Source organism: Salmo salar, chromosome ssa08, assembly GCF_905237065.1.
Source record: "Salmo salar chromosome ssa08, Ssal_v3.1, whole genome shotgun sequence".
Taxonomy (NCBI): Eukaryota; Metazoa; Chordata; class Actinopteri; order Salmoniformes; family Salmonidae; genus Salmo; species Salmo salar.
Genome location: NC_059449.1, coordinates 9,279,214 through 9,298,675, shown reverse-complemented (window position 1 = coordinate 9,298,675; position 19,462 = coordinate 9,279,214). Strand labels below are relative to the sequence as shown.

The 19,462-nt window shown below is 42.2% G+C and overlaps 1 protein-coding gene across 3 annotated transcripts in view; it reads left to right on the top strand.

Annotated features, from left to right (window-relative positions):
- The window catches only part of LOC106610081 (zinc finger and SCAN domain-containing protein 2), a 482,712-nt gene that overhangs the window by 37,238 nt on the left and 426,012 nt on the right, over positions 1–19,462 (top strand). Inside the window, exons 1-3 of one of the 3 annotated variants that reach the window (XM_045723156.1) lie at positions 1,951–2,785; positions 3,215–3,339; positions 3,502–5,174. The exons of 1 other annotated variant lie outside the window; for it this stretch is intronic. In XM_045723156.1, coding sequence (XP_045579112.1) covers positions 2,527–2,785; positions 3,215–3,339; positions 3,502–4,722 — 1,605 coding nt within the window. In that variant the 5' untranslated portion in view covers positions 1,951–2,526 and the 3' untranslated portion in view covers positions 4,723–5,174. Of the gene's footprint in view, positions 1–1,950; positions 2,786–3,214; positions 3,340–3,501; positions 5,175–19,462 lie in introns of those variants that run through there. One more of the 3 variants, XM_045723155.1, reaches the window with a different exon arrangement.

Here is a 19,462-nt window from a genome sequence, read left to right as displayed (position 1 = left end):
TGCGTTTATTATATTATAATTAAGTCTATGATTTAATATTTGATAGAGCAGTCTGACTGAGCGGTGGTAGGCAGCAGCAGGCTCGTAAGCATTCATTCCAACAGCACTTTACTGTGTTTGCCAACGGCTCTTAGCAATGCTTGAAGCACAGAGCTGTTTATGACTTCAAGCCTATCAACTCCCGAGATTAGGCTGGCAATACTAAAGTGCCTATAAGACCATCCATTCATATCCAAGGTATGTGAAATACAAATGGTATAAAGAGAAATAGTCGACACGTCATAATGCCGATAATAAGGACAATCTAAAACTTCTTAACTGGGAATATTGAAGACTCATGTTAAAAGGAACCACCAGCTTTCATATGTTCTCATGTTCTGCACAAGGAACTTAAATGTCAGCTTTTTTACATGGCACATATTGCACTTTTACTTTCTTTATTTTTGTTCACTATATTTTAAGGCAGGCTGACAAACCTCAGTTGATTTCCAAACTGTATCAAGGGTTGATATTGGCTTTTCCCGATGACACAAAACATGTAAAACAACAATGTGAGGAAGACCTGGGAGACTATTGAGGATGATGAATGGATACAGATATGTTTGAATGCCCAGTCATGTTCAAATAAACTTCTGTAGTTTAAGACCTTCCATAGAACGTACTATATGCCAGAGAAACTGAATATCATGCACTCAGACATGTAAAACACAAAAGGGGACATATTTGCATATGTTATGATCTTGTGAAGGCCGGCTGAATTCTGGCAAAGAGTATGTTCTTTTATCTCAGCGTGCCTACAGATTCTCCCTTCTCACTGTTTTGTAGATACTAGAGACTTATCATAAGAAACTGTGTAACCTAGCATTTATGGCGGCTAAGAAATCCATTGCTATTATTTGGAAGGTTGGTTATCCTCACACAATGTCACAATGATGGCAGAAATGTATCACTTGATTTGATTTATTAGAAGTTTAAAGGTATACTGCAACTTTTATAATGTCTGGATGCCTTATATGGAATACTGTACGACAAAAGGAGTCTGTATTGAAAACATGCCCAAGTCAGGGGAGATACATATTTATGCAATCCCTAGCTGCTGGGCTGCTCAGTCCTGGCCCTGGGGGTCTGCCTTACTGTTTTTTGTCACTCTGGCCTTTGCCTAACACACCTGAAACCAATAATGAATGTTTCACTAATATCCTAAAGCTGAGTGGGGTGTGTTGGGTTGTGGACCCTTAGGGCCAGGATGGGGAGATCCAGCCTTATTGTGTGCAAGTAAAGAGAGCTCTAAAGTACTATTATGCCTATGATATGAATTACAGGGACCTCCATAATTATTTGCACAGTGAAGCATTTTTTCTTCTTTTGGCTCTATACTGAGTGTGGATTTGAAATCAAACAATGATTGATAAAGTCAAAGTGCAGACTGTCAGCTATAATTTGAGGGTATTTTCATTCATATCGGGTAAAGCATTTAGAAATTACAGCACTTTTTGTACATAGACCCCCCCATTTTAGGCAAGCAAAATTATTGGGACAAATGCACTTGTGTGTTAAAGTATTTGGTCCCACATTCATTGCACGCAATGAGTAAAGCTTGTGACTATACACATTTCTTGGATGCATTTGCTGTTTGTTTTGGTTGTGTTTCAGAAATGTTTTTTTTCCCAATAGAAATGAATGGTAAATAATATATTGTGTCAATTGAGTCACTTTTATTGTAAATAACAATAGAATGTTTCTAAACACTTCTATATGAATGTGGATGCTACCATGATTGCGGATAATCCTGAATGAATCGTGAATAATGATGAGTGAGAAAGTTAGAAGCACAAACATCATACCCCCAAGACACACCATTACAATAACATGAGAGGTTAGTATTTTGGGGGGGGGTTTATGACATTTGTGAGTCTGTAACTTTCTCACTCATCATTATTCACGATTCATTCATAATTATCCGTAATCATGGTAGCATCCACATTAATGTATAAAAGTGTTTAGAAACATGTTATTCTTATTAACAATAAGTGACACCAAAAGGGTCATATTAGATTGTGTAGAAATTTAGCAATATTTGGGTAATCTAAAGCTAAGACAGTTGACTATTTACCTTTACTGAGGTGATGTAGATGGAATTGTATTGTATTTGATTCTACTCTGTTCTTGCTAACACACTTATTTCTAAACAAGTCTGCTCTCAGATTTAAAAAATACTGATAGTACCGTATTTCAAAAAACAGCGCACATACAGTTTTTCTTTTAACCACAACCTATTGAGCTATGACTCCACCCAATAACATCCTTTCTCTTCAGTGTTAACGGAAATGAAAAGTGACCTAGAACAATTACCACGTTAGCGTTTTTATTGTTGTTATTTAGACGTTTATTAAAACCCTGGCACTCAAACTATGACTAATTTAACTGCATAGCATCACATACTTACACCAGATAGTGTTTAATGCGCGTTGAAGACAGGGCATGTTTGATAGATGTTATCTAGGTAACGCTAGCTAGTTGCTAACAATGGCTAACTGTATGGTTTTTCACACTCAAATAGCCTCCATCATGGAGGTGCTAGCGAATGCAGCCGTGGCTGACATCTGTAAACTCGTAGACGACGACTATGCAGTGTTTCGTTTAGAAATAACTCAAAGCCAGAAAGAAAACAGGGCATTGCGAAGGAAACTACAGCTACTGGAACTGAAGGTATCACGGGAGCGCGTCCTCGCCAGTCGTCCCAGTAGTGTCAAGATCCTCGACCGATACAGAGGAATGGCAAGAGGTACATTTAGCAGAAGGCCAAGGCTGAGCGGCCTGTCGCTGTTCATATATAGCTTAAGTGCCTGTCGCCCCTTACCTTCTGCACATGTGTTCAGATGTGTTACCCAGAATTGGTTCATGGTCAGTTTTTGGATAATATACAATAATTCCCCTAATTACTTAGCTATCTTGCACAATGACACTATCATATTTTAACAATGTTCTTGATTTACTGCATGTCCTATTATTTACTCAGTAAAAACAATGTGATGCCTGCAACATAATACATCAATCAATAAATATTATATCAAGAAGTTATGAGAAGTGTTACCATACATCCTTGTCAATTCTATACTTTTTTCAAAATGTCAATAGTGAACAGTATAGCTTTGAGCATTGACAGTAGCTAACATAAACACCTCTTTTACCCCAATTACACTCTCGGGTGAAGGACAGCTCAATGGAGGCAATAGGAGCTTTGTGAAGCCAGCGGGACACAATACGTGGAGAGATGACCAACCAATCACTGTTGATGAGGGGAGTGGAACCTCAACCCAGCACGTTATTGTGATAGAGGTTAGTGTCATAGTGTAACATTACAATTACAGTACATCAAATGTGACCAGTTTATTTCAGAAAGGCTCCCATTAGCTATTAATTTGCTTAAATCCTAATTGATCTGCCGTAGGGGAGCTTGTGAGACTTTCCTACAACAATGTTATCCAATGCTTGTGTCAGTCTGCAGATGCAGAGGCTGCAGGTCTTGGGGTCAAGCAGCACAGGTCTGAAGGAGAGGAGGGCCCAAGGCAAAGCGGAGACATCCAGACTGGAGTGGTTGGAGCGCCCTATGAAGCCATGGAGGACCCCACCACCTCTGCGCCCCAGTCCAGGACCCGACGTAGCGTCACGGAGGTCAGTGGAAGGCCCGACTCCGTCCTCAAGTCAGAGACAGACACCAAGACTTTAACTGTAACACACAGGCTCTTACACACAGGATCTGACCACAGATCAGACCCAGAGAGACTGGGGCTGGGGAGACTGGCCTGTCCTCCTGCTCCTGGTTCAGAGTATTTACCGGTATTTCACCAGAGCCAGAGGACAGTTAATTCCCGTGGGGATGGCTATGGTGACGCGTTAGACACTGGTGGTGATGAGCCGTCTTGTTCTTACACTACAGAGATGGACCCTGGCAACATGCCCTTGGGTTTAGAGACACAGACTGATCTGTCTAAAGGGGACTGGAACCGATACAGTAGTAGTCTATACGCTGAAGGTTCCCTAGATAAGAAAGGGGAGGTTATAGTCGTAGATGAGGTGACTGTGAAAGTGGAGAGCGACGCTCCTCTGACATGGAATGCAGACGAGACTCACTTAGGGGAAGGACACTCTCAGGGCAGCACCAGTGACTTTTTAGACTACAGGGAAAGCATAGAGACAAATGTAAATGTTGCGACCCACTCCCCTTTGCACGTGTTCAGGGATCTTGACTCAGTGTCCACATCAATGGCACCTTCCGATTCACACGGCCGCGTCCTTTTCGATCAGGTATTGAATTCAAACGACAGGGCTAGAGCTCAGTCTCAGGGAGGAGGAGCCACATCAGGTGGTAGTAAAGATAAATGGTTCTTCTGCATGTTCTGTAACAAAGGCTTCAGCTGCCCCCAGAAGATGGAGATCCACCAGAGGGTCCACACAGGGGGAAAACCCTTCAGCTGTACCCAGTGTCATATGCGCTTCGCCCAGGCTCGTGACCTGAAGAGGCACCAGAGGGTCCACACAGGGGTGAAACCCTACAGCTGCCCCCAGTGTGAGAAGAGGTTCTCCCGCCAGGACCATCTGAAAATGCACCTGAAGGTCCACACAGGAGAGAGGCCGTTCGCCTGTACGCACTGCGGGAAGAGGTTCTCAGAAAGGAGATACCTCAGGATACACCAGCAGAAAAACCATTCCACTCTATAACATAGAAATTAACCATTCCACTGGATAGCTTATAGAACAAAACCTTGCATTAAAAACAAAGATTATTTTTTTATTGCTGTCAGCAGAAAAGAAACACAGATGCATTTGGAATAACGAGAGTGAAGCCCAATTCAGATACAACAGCCGACATGAGACAAGATAAAACTATCTAGTTTTAGAATGTTATGTTGTACAACAGCTGACTAAAGACGGGGTATTCAGATCAAGAAGACGAGACGTGCAGTTGAGACCGTTTCCACGTGGCAGCATCATGTTGTGGGGGTGCTTTGCTGCAGGAGGGACTGGTGCACTTCACAAAATAGATGCCATTATGAGGCAGGAAAATTATGTGGATATATTGAAGCAACATCTCAAGACATCAGTCAGGGAGTTAAAGCTTGGTCGCAAATGGGTCTTCCAAATAGACAATGACCCCAAGCATACTTCCAAAGGTGTGGCAAAATGGCTTAAGGACAACAGAGTCAAAGTATTGGAGTGGCCATCACAAAGCCCTGACCTCAATCCTATAGAAAATTTGTGGGCAGAACTGAAAAGGCGTGTGTGAGCAAGGAGGCCTACAAACCTGACTTAGTTACACCAGCTCTGTTAGGAGGAATGGGCCAACATTCACCCAACTTATTGTGGGAAGCTTGTGGAAGGCTACCTGAAACGTTTGACCCAAGTTAAACAATTTAAAGGCAATGCTACCAAATACTAATTGAGTAAACTTCTGACCCACTGGGAATGTGATAAAATAAATAAAAGCTGAAATAAATCATTCTCTCTACTATTATTCTGACATTTCACATTCTTAAAATAAAGTGGTGATCCTAACTGACCTCATTTTTACTAGGATTAAATGTCAGGAATTGTGAAAAACTGAGTTTAAATGTATTTGGATAAGGTGTATGTAAACTTCAACTGTACATGCACCAGAAACAGGGTACACTTTGGGCCCGATCCCGACTTAGGAATTGATGCCTTTCCTACGCACTTCTCAGTATTTGGTATTCAGACTTACCTTATTCAGTCGCATAATGCTCTCTGCAGGTGTAGCTACCTTGCACGCTCTGAATAAATTTAATTCAACTGCTGAAAACCTTCCCACTTGCTGCCCAACAAATTTTCTCGTGGAGTTTTCATTCAATGGTGTTTTCAGCACATTCATCTTACATTACATTTTTTTGTCATTTAGCAGACACTCTTACCCAGAGTGACTTACAGTGAGTAGTGAGTGCATACATTTTGATACTTATTCTTACTGGTCCCCCACGGAATCGAATTCACAACCCAGGCTTTGCAAGTGCCATGCTCTACCAACTGAGCCACACAGGACTTTATTCCGCATAAACCATCCCTTTAAATACGGTGTACCTTTTGAATTAGAATTATGTCGACAGACTCAATAGAATACATCGAGAGAACGGGTCAGAATATAGGGATCATTGAAAGAACGCCATCTATGCCTATTCGTTTCTGTTTCAGCACCAACTGGTAGATTTAAAAATACTCTTGTAGATTATTTAGGCACATTTTTGGGTTAGGAAAGTATGTATAAATAAAAATAAACGTTTTGGACAGCCTTTACGCACAAAATATAATTATGAATAAAAAAGTGGTGGTTCGATTCACCCTGAAAGTTGTCATATTCAAGTTCAATCTATAAAATATTGGAAGGTGGAAAAAAGTGTACAATAGGGATTGAACAGTAATCCTATAAATCTACCCTAATTTCTTACTAATCGTGAAGCTGTATGACAACAGTCCAGTCATCGTGAACCGTGCGCCAGGCTCCAGGTTTAAACTGCTACGTGGGGCCTGAGTACCATAATGATTCAATTAGGCTACATGTCCCAAATTATTGCACAACGTTAGGCTGTTATGAGCCACTAATGCTAGCGACCCTCAGGAACAATTTACAAATCAAATCAACATTTATTTGTCACATGCGCCGAAAACAACAAGTTTGTGACAGGAAAGAAAGGTAAACAGAATGGAATGACTCAAAATAAATGTGTGTGGGTATTACTGACGTTGGCTCTCGATACTGGCTAATATTTAACATGATACAAATTGTAAAATAAAACGTAGAAAAGCCCGGGCATATAATCAACACATTCTAAAGTGCATACATCAACTCGGCAGGTTCAACCCTACAGAAGCCTATAGTTTGGGTCTCCAAATTTCATCCACGCAAATTATGAGGGCACACACTTAAAATTCGGAATAACGGCAGCGCTATTTACATCTTATTTCACGGTGGAAAAGGGGCCGCAATACGTGTCATGTTGATATGATTTTCGGTTTGCTTCCATATGACTGGTTTCACCTTTGCCTCTAGGGATCATAAGGAAAAATAATCTAAAACAATTGCCATGTGTATTTACAATCCCCTTTTCCAAAACGGATTACTAATTTACATAGCTCTTATCAATTTATAAATTACAGTGCATGGAGAATGCTGTTATTTCTATCAGTAAAAATAAAGTAGATACTTTTTCCACTTGGAATATGGCAGGTTGGCTCGACCTCATGCATGGTTTCCTTGCGCGTAAAGGTGTTGGAATTATGAGGGGAATTAAGTCAAGGTTAGAATACGGCGTATCTGGACACAGCTTCGCCACACCTTCATTTATTCTAGCTCAACCTCAAACAAATAGTGGGTGAATAGTATGCTATTCAAATGCTTAAATTCAAGGTCAGAATACAATAGAGAGAACTGCCATAAAAAGTGAATTACGTTCCATTTAAGCACGCTTAAATCGGGTCAGAATCGGGGCCTTAGAAACTTGTCAGATGAATATCAGCAAAATAGCTAGCTAGTTCTCTGCTAAGCTAGCTCCTTAAGACCGTCGTGTCTCATCTTATGTATTTGAACTGAGCTTAAAACAGATTTCATTGTTGAATATTCCTGGGTGGAATATTGCATCCAGACATTGTGGGATATACAGTCTCTAATGAAAGTCTACACACCCCTTGCACAGTCTTCACATTTTGCTGCCTTCAAATTAAATCTAAAAAGGGATTAAATGAGTTTGTTTCCTACCTATCTACACAACCTACTCCACATTTTCAAAGTGAAAGAAAAATTATAGAACATTTTCCAAATGTATAAAAAAAAAGTAAAACGACCATGTCTTGATTGCTATGTCTTCACAACCCAGAGTTAATACTTGGCGGAAGCACTTTTGGCAGCCAGTACAGCTGTGAATAATTTTGAATAAGATTCTACCAACTTTGCACAACTCTTAGGGCAACATATATCCATTGTTTTTGTCAAAATTGCTCAAGCTCAATATATTTGGTTGGGAATCATTGATGGTGAGCAATATTCAAACCTTGTCTCTGATTTTCAAGCAAATTAGTTCAGGACTGAGACTGGACTACTCAAATACTCAACACCTCTTGGAAAGCTATTCTGGTGTGCCTTTGGCATTAAATGTGTGTAATTGTAATGCTGTAAAATAAAACACTATCCCAGAGTTAGGTTTTCAGAAGACTGAGGGGGGATTTCCTCTAACCTTTTACCTGGGCTTTGTTCCTTTCATATTTATTTTGATCCTGACAAAGTCCCAAGTCCCTGCCGGTGACAAGCATACCCATAACATAACGCTGTCACACTATGTTCTATAATCTTTCTTTCACTTTGAAAATGTGGAGTAGCTTGTGTAGATGGCTAAGAAAAACATTCAATTTAATACTGTATGTATACACTGCAAGAGGTGTGTAGACTTTCAGCAGGCACTTTAAGGTATATATAAGCCTAATAATACTGTTACCTATTGTATTTGTACTGTGTAAGCTATATGATGTTCCCAAATGCCTATTTTCATTACTTCCGTTCAACTGCTTAATTTTCTTTTAATAAGAAAGTGAATTAACAAGTTCATGCAGATTGTTGTATGTGTGGTTTTCATATGGTGTATTTAAAGATGCAATATGCAGAAATCACTCTGCCATTTCCTGGTTGCTAAAATTCTAATATGCCTATTTTCAGTTTGTGACAAAACAAGCAGTCATTGTGTAGAGAATCATTGTACCATCTAAACCGCAGTGAAATATGTTTTCCAAATGTTGTATTTTCAGCTGTTTAAAGCTGGTGTACAAAACTGAAAGTAAAAGACGCAAAAATGTAACTTAAGACGGGGAAGCATGGAAATAGTGCACATAGAACAGATCTACCACTTTTTAGACTTATAGACAGACCTATAACTCACATTTCTATGGGAATTTGGTCAGGTTGCCCAACTAGTTACATATTGCAGCTGTAAAACTTGTTTATGTTTAATAGAATAAAAAGTCCCATTTTGTTTTTAAGACTTTCATTGAGACTTTCTTTAGTACACATCACATCTGATCTCACCCTGTTCTGCATACACACAACAGTGCTTTATAACCATTATACACGTACTAAATATACCTACACAAACCCACACAGTAACAAACACCTACTGTACAGGTTAAAACACACGGAACAAAAATATAATGTAAAGTGTTGGTCCCATGTTTCATGAGCTGAAACACAAAAATCCCAGACGTTTTCCATATGCACAAATTTGCTTACATCCCTGTTAGTGAACATTTCTCATTTGCCAAGATAATCCATCCACCTGACAGGTGTGGCATATCAAGAAGCTGAATAAACAGCATGACCATTACACAGGTGCACCTTGTGCTGGAGACAATAAAAGGCCACTATAAAATGTGCAATTTTGTCACAACACAATGCCACATGTCTCAAGTTTTGAGGGAGCGTGTAATTGGCATGCTGACTGCAGAAATGTCCACCATAGCTGTTGCTAGAGAATCAAATGTTAATTTCTCTACCATAAACCGACTCCAACTTCGTTTTAGAGAATTTGGTAGTACGTCCAATTGGCTTCACAACTATAGAGCATGTCAGCCCAGGAGTATTTCTGTCTGTAATAAAGCCCTTTTGTGGGGAAAAACGAATTCTGATTGGCTGGGCCTGTCAGCCAAGTGGGGGGGTCTATGCCCTCCAAGGCCCACCCATGGCTGCACCCCTGCCCAGTCATTTGAAATCCGTAGATTAGGGCCTAATGAATTTATTTCAATTGATTGATTTCCTAATATGAACTGTAACTCTGTGAAATCTTTGAAAGTGTTGCGTTTATATTTTTGCTTAGTATAGTTTAGTTGGGTTTGGCTGATGATGACTTTTGAATTATAATAGGTGACTCATATTTACCAACAACATATTTATGTCCACCATGATGGGCTTAACAACAATTAAGTAATTGGGTAACTACTACAGCCTCAAACGTATTGGGGATGGGTAAACACTCCATGTTGAAAGTGTGTTCATTATCTGTGTGTGTGTGTGTACGTACCTGAGGGGGTGTATGTCTGTAATCTGTATCACCTGTCTATTCCAGGAGGAGGGTCCAGAGGTGCTGCTGGTGAAGGAGGAGGGGTGTGAGGAGGGTTTAGGGAAACCTGATGTGACCATGGTCATGGAGGACAATCAGACTACACCTCCTCCTGAACCCACAGAGGAACCAGCTGAGCAGCACAGGACCACACACAGTCTCACTGAGGTGAGCCCACTGTGAACTACTGTCTGTATGGTATTAGGTCAAGGTCTATATCCACAAAGCCTCAAAGTAGGAGTGCTGATTTAGGATGAGTTTTTCCTTTTAGATAATAATGAATGACTATGCAGACATTTGGGGACCTGATCTTCAATCAGCACTTTTACTCTAATACTCTTTGTGGATACAGGCCCAGGTCTTGATTAATTTTGTGTGGGACCATGCCTTTGAATGATTAAACCATTAAATAGTATGAAGTGATCAAATCAACTAACATGTTTGCATAGTACTCATAGCAATCCCTCATTGCCCAATCAGAAGATGCTCCATAGCAGGGTGCTCATATCATATTTCTTGATCCAACATCCTCACTCTGTATCTCTTACAGTCAGTAGACATGGAGGATGGGAATCCTGATCTGCTGCTGGTCAAAGAGGAGACAATAGAAGATGAACCAGAGAGCATTGATCTGCTGACTGGATTAAAGATGGGGGAGCAAGGTAAGGGAGAAATACATATAGCCTTCATACAGTAATAGATCTTCAATGGATCTTCAATGGGAATACTATTACATACAGCACATTCAATACATCCAATGAAATCAATAGAACCTATGTTTGTTTAGAAAAACACACATTATAATGTCTGAACTGGACTCAAAAATGTTTTTAAAGTCTATTTTCTAACCTCTTCCGGCAGTTAGTTGGCTGGAGGCTAACAGAGAAGACTGGGCGACCATCTTGGAATACCAGCCCCAGACGGGTGCAGCCAAGGGCTTAAGGGACAACATCACTGAGCAGGCCAGGACCAGAGGCGACATAGTGGAGGTCAGTGGATGGGACAGCGTCCTCAACTCTGGGCCGGGGAACAACACTGTTAACCACAACCAGAAACAGACAGTCGAACCCAAAACAACATCTGAACATAGTCTCCATGACAACAGACTGGCTACGACCAGGGCGAGGCATAGCTTTGGTCTGCATGGACGGGGTGGTGTTGGTATGAGGCGGGAGAGAACACACACAGACTCAGCTAGCGATGCTCCGTCCTGCTCCTATAGCTGTGATTCAGAGAGACTGATGGCACCTCAGGTTACCCCCCTAACAGGTGCTGCCTTCAGCCTGCCTTCTATAGGATCTATCAATTGGAACATGGACCCTGTGACAACACAGACACTCCCTGGCCTTCATCCTCCTCACACTCTTCTTATGCTAAACCAAACCTCAGACAATGCCAGTTCATCAACACTAAATGGCTACACAAGCCCATTGACAAATGACAGTAGTAGAGACAGAATCAGTAAAGGTGGCAGCGCCATTGAGAAGCGCTTCACGTGTTCGTTCTGTGGGAAAGCCTTCAGTTTCCCCCAACAGGTGGAGATCCACCAGAGGATGCACACGGGGGAGAAACCATACGGCTGCCACCTGTGCCGGGCCACTTTCTCCCAATCGTCCAGCCTGAATAGGCACCAAAGAGTCCACACAGGGGAGAAACCCTTCAGCTGTACCCAGTGTAACATGCGCTTTGCCCATGCTGGCAACCTAAAGAGACACCAGAGGGTCCACACAGGGCAGAAATAATACAGCTGACCCCAGTGTGAGAAAAGATTCTCCTGCTAGAACCAGCTGAAGGTCCACACGGGAGAGAGGTGGTTTGCACTGCAGGAGGAGGTTCTCAGAAAGGAGCTACCTCAGGATACACCTGCAGAAAAAACATTCCACTCTTTAACATAGAAAGTAACCATTCCACTTAATAGCATCTGCGGTTTAGATTAAACCCTGCATTAAAGACAAACATGAATTGCCATTATTGTCAGCAGAAAATATATTTTTGATTTTACCTTTATTTAAACAGGGAGTTAACATTGAGACCAGGGTCTCTTTCACAAGGGAGCTCTGCATATACAATGAATAGGACAATGTAAAACAAAGAAATACAGCACAACACAAATATTAAAGAAAAACAGTTACATTCCTCAATAAGAATTGCACGAGCGACACCAGAACATCCAATTGTAATGCATTTTGTAGTTGGTTACAGCAATGAGGTGCATTTATAACTAAAAGTGGATTTACCTAGTTCGGTGGAGACCCGAGGAACCTCGAGTTAACCAACGAAGTTAGGTAAGTTGGAAACTTGTGTAGTAAAGCTTAGTAAACAAAAAGGGTCGTTAATGAGGACCAGCCAACCTTTTGATACAGGATGCAGTGGTGAGTGTTACACAGATGCATTTGGAATTACGAGAGTAACAGATGTGTTGAATATTCCTGAGTAGTCTATTGTATCCAGACATTTAGTAATATATCAGGCATATACAGTGCCTTGAGAAAGTATTCACACCTCTTGACTTTTTCCAAATTTTGTTGTGTTCCAGACTGAATTTAAAATGTCATTTTTTTTGGTCACTGGCCTACACACAATGCCCCATAATGTCAAAGTGGAATAATGTTTACAAAATAATTAAAAACTGTCAATAAGTATTCAACCCCAAAATACGTTCAGGAGTAAAAATGAGTTTAACAAGTCACATATTAAGTTGCATGGACTTACTCTGTGTGCAATAATAGTGTTTAACATGATTTATGAATGAATACCCCACACAAACAATTATCTGTAAGGGTCCCGCAGGTGAGCGATGAATTTCAACCACAATGACCGGGGAGGTTTTCCAATGCCTCGTAAAGAAGGGCACCTGTTGGTAGATGGGTAAAAAAAAAAAGCAGACATTGAATATCCCTTTGAGCATGGTGAAGTTATTAATTACACTTTGGATGGTGTATCAATACACTAAAGTAATACTGCAAGAAATGTAGCAACGCAATTAACTTTTTGTCCAGAATACAAAGTGTTATGTTTGGAGCAAAAACAATACAAGACATTACTGAGTACAACTCTCCACATTTTCAAGCATAGTGGTGGCTGCATCATGTTATGGGTATGCTTGTAATCATTAAGGATTGCAGTGTTTTTTAGGATAAAAAAGAAATAGAATGGAGCTAAGCAAAATCCTAGCGTAAAACCTGGTTCAGTCTGCTTTCCACCAGACACTGGGAGATGAATTCACCTTTGCAGGACAGTAACCTAAAACACAAGGCCAAATCTACACTGGAGTTCCTTACCAAGAGACAGTGAATTTTCCTGAGTGGCCGAGTTACAGTTTTGACTTACATCTACTTAAGAATCTATGGCAAGACCTGAAAATGGTTATCTAGCATTGATTAACAAGCAATTTGACCGAGCTTGATGCAGTTTAAATGCAGGTTTAGAAAGCTCTTGGAGACTTACCCAGAAAGATTCACAGGTTTAATCGCTGCCAAAAGTGTTTCTACAAAGTATTGTCTCGGGTGTGAATACTTATGTAAATAAGATATTAATGTACTTCATTTTCAATAAAATAAAAACGTTTTCACTTTGTCGTTATGGGGTATTGCGTGTAGATGAGTAAGCATTTTTTTTAAATACATTTTGGAATTCAGGTTGTAACACAACAACATGTGGAATAAGTCAAGGGGTATGAATACTTTCTGAAGGCACTGTAGTCTAATCCAATGAGAGGGTACTGGAACCAGTACAGTTGTAGTGTATACTCTGAAGGGTGCCTAGATAAGAAAGGGGAGGGTCTGGTCGTAGATGAAGTGACTGAAAGTGGAGGGCGATGCTCTTCAGACATGGAATTCAGACGAGACTCACTTAGGAGAACGACACTCGCAGGGCAACACTAGTGACTTCTTAGACTACAGGGAAGCTTAGAGACAAATCCAAATGTCGCAACCCACTCCCATTTACATGGGTCTTTCCATTAAATAGACTAACCAGGTGAATCCAGGTGAATTGTATGATCCCTTATTGATGTCACTTATTAAATCCACTTCAATCAGTGTAGATGAAGGGGAGGAGACAGGTTAAATAAAGATTTTTAAGCCTTGAGAAAAAAATGAGACACGGATAGTGTATGTGTGCCATTTAGAGGGTGAATGGGCAAGACAAAATATTTAAGTGCCTTTGAAAGGGGTACGGTAGTAGGTGCCAGACACACCGGTTTGTGTGTATCAAAAACTGCAATGCTGCTGAATTTGTCACGCTCAACATTTTCCTGTGTGTATCAAGAATGGTACACCACCCAAATTACATCCAGCCAACTTGACACAACTGTGGGAAGCCTTGGGGTCAACATGGGCCAGCATTACTTTGGAACGCTTTCAACACCCTGTAGAGTCCATGTCCCGACGAATTGAGGCTGTTCTGAGGGCAAAAGGGAGGGTTACAACTCGATATTAGGAAGGTATTCCTAATGTTTGGTATAGTCAGTGTGTTTGTGTATATATAATGATGTCTATAGACATTATGGACAGTATATGAATAGAAAAGGTGTGTAAAACCAGCAGTATTTATATAGGATGAGCATTGACCAGAATACAGTATATACATAGGAAGTGGGTAAAACAGTATGTAAAGATTATTAAAGTGACCAGTCTTTAATGACTATGTACATAGGGCAGCAGTCGAAGGTGAAGGGTAGAGTACAAGGTGGTAGCCGGCTATTAACAGTGACTAAGTTTCAGGGCAGGGTACTGGGCGGAGGCCAGATAGTGGTGACTATTTAATAGTCTGATGGCCTGGAGATAGAAGCTGTTTTTCATTCTCTCGGTCCCAGCATTGATGCACCAGTACTGTCTCCACCGTCTAGATGGTAGTGGGGTAAACAGGCCTGTCTCACCTTCATCTACACTGATTGAAGTGGATTTAACAAGTGACATCAATAACGGATCATATACTAAAAATATAAATGCAACAATTCCAAAGATTTTACTGAGTAAGGAAATCAGTCAATTTAAATCAATTCATTAGGTCCTAATCTATGGATTTCACATGACTGGGAATACAGATATGCATCTGTTGGTCACAGATACCTTAAAAAAAAGGTAAGTGCGTGGATGAGAAAACCACCATTTGCCTCATGCAGTACGACACATCTTCTTTGTATAAAGTTGATCAGGCTGTTTATTGGGGCCTGTGGAATGTTGTCCCAGTCATTTACATTACATTTACATTTAAGTCATTTAGCAGACGCTCTTATCCTGAGCGACTTACAAATTGGTGCATTCACCTTATGATATCCAGTGGAACAACCACTTTACAATAGTGCATCTAAATATTTTAGGGGGGGGGGGGGGGTTAGAAGGATTACTTTATCCTATCCTAGGTATTCCTTAAAGAGGTGGAGTTTCAGGTGTCTCCGGAAGGTGGTGATTGACTCCGCTGTCCTGGCGTCGTGAGGGAGCTTGTTCCACCATTGGGGTGCCAGAGCAGCGAACAGTTTTGACTGGGCTGAGCGGGAACTGTGCTTCCTCAGAGGTAGGGGGGCCAGCAGGCCAGAGGTGGATGAACACAGTGCCCTTGTTTGGGTGTAGGGCCTGATCAGAGCCTGAAGGTATGGAGGTGCCGTTCCCTTCACAGCTCCGTAGGCAATCACCATGGTCTTGTAGCGGATGCGAGCTTCAACTGGAAGCCAGTGGAGAGAGCGGAGGAGCGGGGTGATGTGAGAGAACTTGGGAAGGTTGAACACCAGACGGGCTGCGGCGTTCTGGATGAGTTGTAGGGGTTTAATGGCACAGGCAGGGAGCCCAGCCAACAGCGAGTTGCAGTAATCCAGACGGGAGATGACAAGTGCCTGGATTAGGACCTGCGCCGCTTCCTGTGTGAGGCAGGGTCGTACTCTGCGAATGTTGTAGAGCATGAACCTACAGGATCGGGTCACCGCCTTGATGTTAGTGGAGAACGACAGGGTGTTGTCCAGGATCACGCCAAGGTTCTTAGCACTCTGGGAGGAGGACACAAGGGAGTTGTCAACCGTGATGGCGAGATCATGGAACGGGCAGTCCTTCCCCGGGAGGAAGAGCAGCTCCGTCTTGCCGAGGTTCAGCTTGAGCTGGTGATCCGTCATCCACACTGATATGTCTGACAGACATGCAGAGATGCGATTCGCCGCCTGGTTATCAGAAGGGGGAAAGGAGAAGATTAATTGTGTGTCGTCTGCATAGCAATGATAGGAGAGACCATGTGAGGATATGACAGAGCCAAGTGACTTGGTGTATAGCGAGAATAGGAGAGGGCCTAGAACAGAGCCCTGGGGGACACCAGTGGTGAGAGCGCATGGTGCGGAGACAGATTCTCGCCACGCCACCTGGTAGGAGCAACCTGTCGGGTAGGACGCAATCCAAGCGTGGGCCGCGCCGAGATGCCCAACTCGGAGAGGGTGGAGAGGAGGATCTGATGGTTCACAGTATCAAAGGCAGCAGATAGGTCTAGAAGGATGAGAGCAGAGGAGAGAGAGTTAGCTTTAGCAGTGCGGAGAGCCTCCGTGACACAGAGAAGAGCAGTCTCAGTTGAATGCCCAGTCTTGAAACCTGACTGATTAGGATCAAGAAGGTCAGTCTGAGAGAGATAGCAGGAGAGCTGGCCAAGGACGGCACGTTCAAGAGTTTTGGAGAGAAAAGAAAGAAGGGATACTGGTCTGTAGTTGTTGACATCGGAGGGATCGAGTGTAGGTTTTTTCAGAAGGGGTGCAACTCTCGCTCTCTTGAAGACGGAAGGGACGTAGCCAGCGGTCAAGGATGAGTTGATGAGCGAGGTGAGGAAGGGGAGAAGGTCTCCGGAAATGGTCTGGAGAAGAGAGGAGGGGATAGGGTCAAGTGGGCAGGTTGTTGGGCGGCCGGCCGTCACAAGACGCGAGATTTCATCTGGAGAGAGAGGGGAGAAAGAGGTCAAAGCACAGGGTAGGGCAGTGTGAGCAGGACCAGCGGTGTCGTTTGACTTAGCAAACGAGGATCAGATATCGTCAACCTTCTTTTCAAAATGGTTGACGAAGTCATCCGCAGAGAGGGAGGAGGGGGGGGGGGGAGGACTCCTCTTCAATGGCTGTGCAAAGTTTCTGGAAATTGGCGGGAACTGGAACACGCGGTCTTACACATCGATCCAGAGCATCCCAAACATGTTCAATGGTGTCTGGTGAGTATGCAGGCCATGGAAGAACTGGGAAATGTTCAGCTTCCAGGAATTGTGTATAGATGCTTGTGACATGGGGCTATGCATTATCATGCTGAAACATGAGGTGATGGTGGCGGGTGAATGGCACAACAATGGGACTCAGGATCTCGTCACGGTATCTTTGTGCATTCAAATTGTCATCAATAAAATGCAATTGTGTTCGTTATCTATAGCTTATGCCTGCCCATACCATAACTCCACCACCACGGGGCATTCTGTTCACAGCGTTGACGTCAGCAAACCGCTCAAACACAAGACACCATACACACTGTCTGCCATCTGCCCATTACAGTTGAAACCGGAATTCATTTGTGAAGAGCACACTTCCCAAGCGGGCTAGTGGCCATCCAAGGTGAGCATTTGCCCACTGAAGTCGGTTACGACGACGAACTGCAGGCAGGTCAAGTTCCTGGTGAGGGTGACAAGATGGTTTCTGACAGTTTGTGGTTACTGACAGTTTGTGCAGAAATTGTTCGGTTGTGCAAACCCCCAGTTTCATCAGCTGTCTGGGTGGCTCAGACGATCCGGCAGGTGAAGAAGCCGGATGTGTGGTTACACGTGGTCTGCAGTTGTGAGGCCGGTTGGACGTTGTGTGACAAAACTGCACATTTTAGAGAAATAAACATTTTGTGTGTATGGAACATTTCTGGGAACTTTTATAACGGCTCATGAAACAAGGGACATTGTGATAGGCTCGTTCTGATATATATTTTTACATCTTTATTCATTTTTTAAAATAAAATAAATAAAAATGCAATATTTTTGTGCCGTGAAAAACTATGTGCCCCTTTTTGGATTTTCTCTATTTCCACATATGTTTGATACTTAATGTCATCAGATCTTCAACCAAAACGAATATTAGATAAAGGGAACCTGTGTTTACAAATAACCCCCCAAAATATAGATTTTATTTAATGAACAAAGTTATGCAACACCCAATTCCACTGTGTAAAAAAGTAATTGCCCCCTTACACTCAATAACTGGTTGTGGCACCTTTAGCTGCAAAGACTCCAATCAAACGCTTCCTGTAGTTGTTGATCAGTCTCTCATGTCGCTGTAGAGGAATGTTGTCCCATTCTTGCATGCAGAACTGCTTTTACTCAGCAACATTTGTGGGTTTTCAAACATGAACTGCTCATTTCAAGTCCGACCACAACATCTCAATTGGGATTAGGTCTGGACTTTGACTAGGCCATTCCAAAACTTCACTTTGTTGCTTTTTAACCATTTTCATGGAGGCTTGATTGTGTGTTTTGGATCATTGTCTTGCTGCGTGACCCAGCTGTGCTTCAGCTTCAGCTCACAGGCGGATGGCCTGACATTCTCCTGTATAATTCTCTGATACAGAGCAGAATTCATGGTTCCTTTCTATTAAGGCAAGCCGTCCAGGTCCTGAGGCAGCAAAGCATCCCCAAACCATCACACTATTTTCCGGACTCTGACATTACGCGTTCTGATCCTTATTTTTTCTTGTGTGTATCGTTAGGTACGGTTGGAGCTAGAAACATAAGCATTTCGCTGCACCTGCGATAACATATGCAAAATATGTGTACGCAACCAATAAAATTTGATTTGAAGGTCTTGATTGATTTTGCCTTAAGTGTGGGAACATGCCTTTGAATGATCAAATCAACTAATAATACTCATAGCAATCCTTCATTGCCCAATCAGAAGATGCTCCATTGCAGGGTGCTCATATCAGATTTCTTGATCCAACATCCTCTCACTCTGTATCTCTTACAGTCAGTAGACATGGAGGATGGGAAGCCTGATCTGCTGCTGGTCAAAGAGGAGACAATAGAAGATGAACCAGAGAGCATTGACCTGCTGAGTGGACTAAAGATGGGGGAGCAAGGTAAGGGAGAAATACATACAGCCGACATACAGTAATAGATCTTCAATGGGAAAAGTGATGCGGTTGGCTATACTTTTTTCTTCATTCATAAAATTAAACAACTTGTGTTTACATACAAAAAAAACACACAAACATAATGTATTAACTTCAGCAGGTAATTGACAAGATACTTCATATGTCGAGTTCTCTGCCATGTTTGTAAAGTATTTTTCTAACCTCTTTCTGCAGGTGGTTGGCTGGAGGCTAACAGAGAAGACTGGGGAGCCATCTTGGATTCCCAGACCC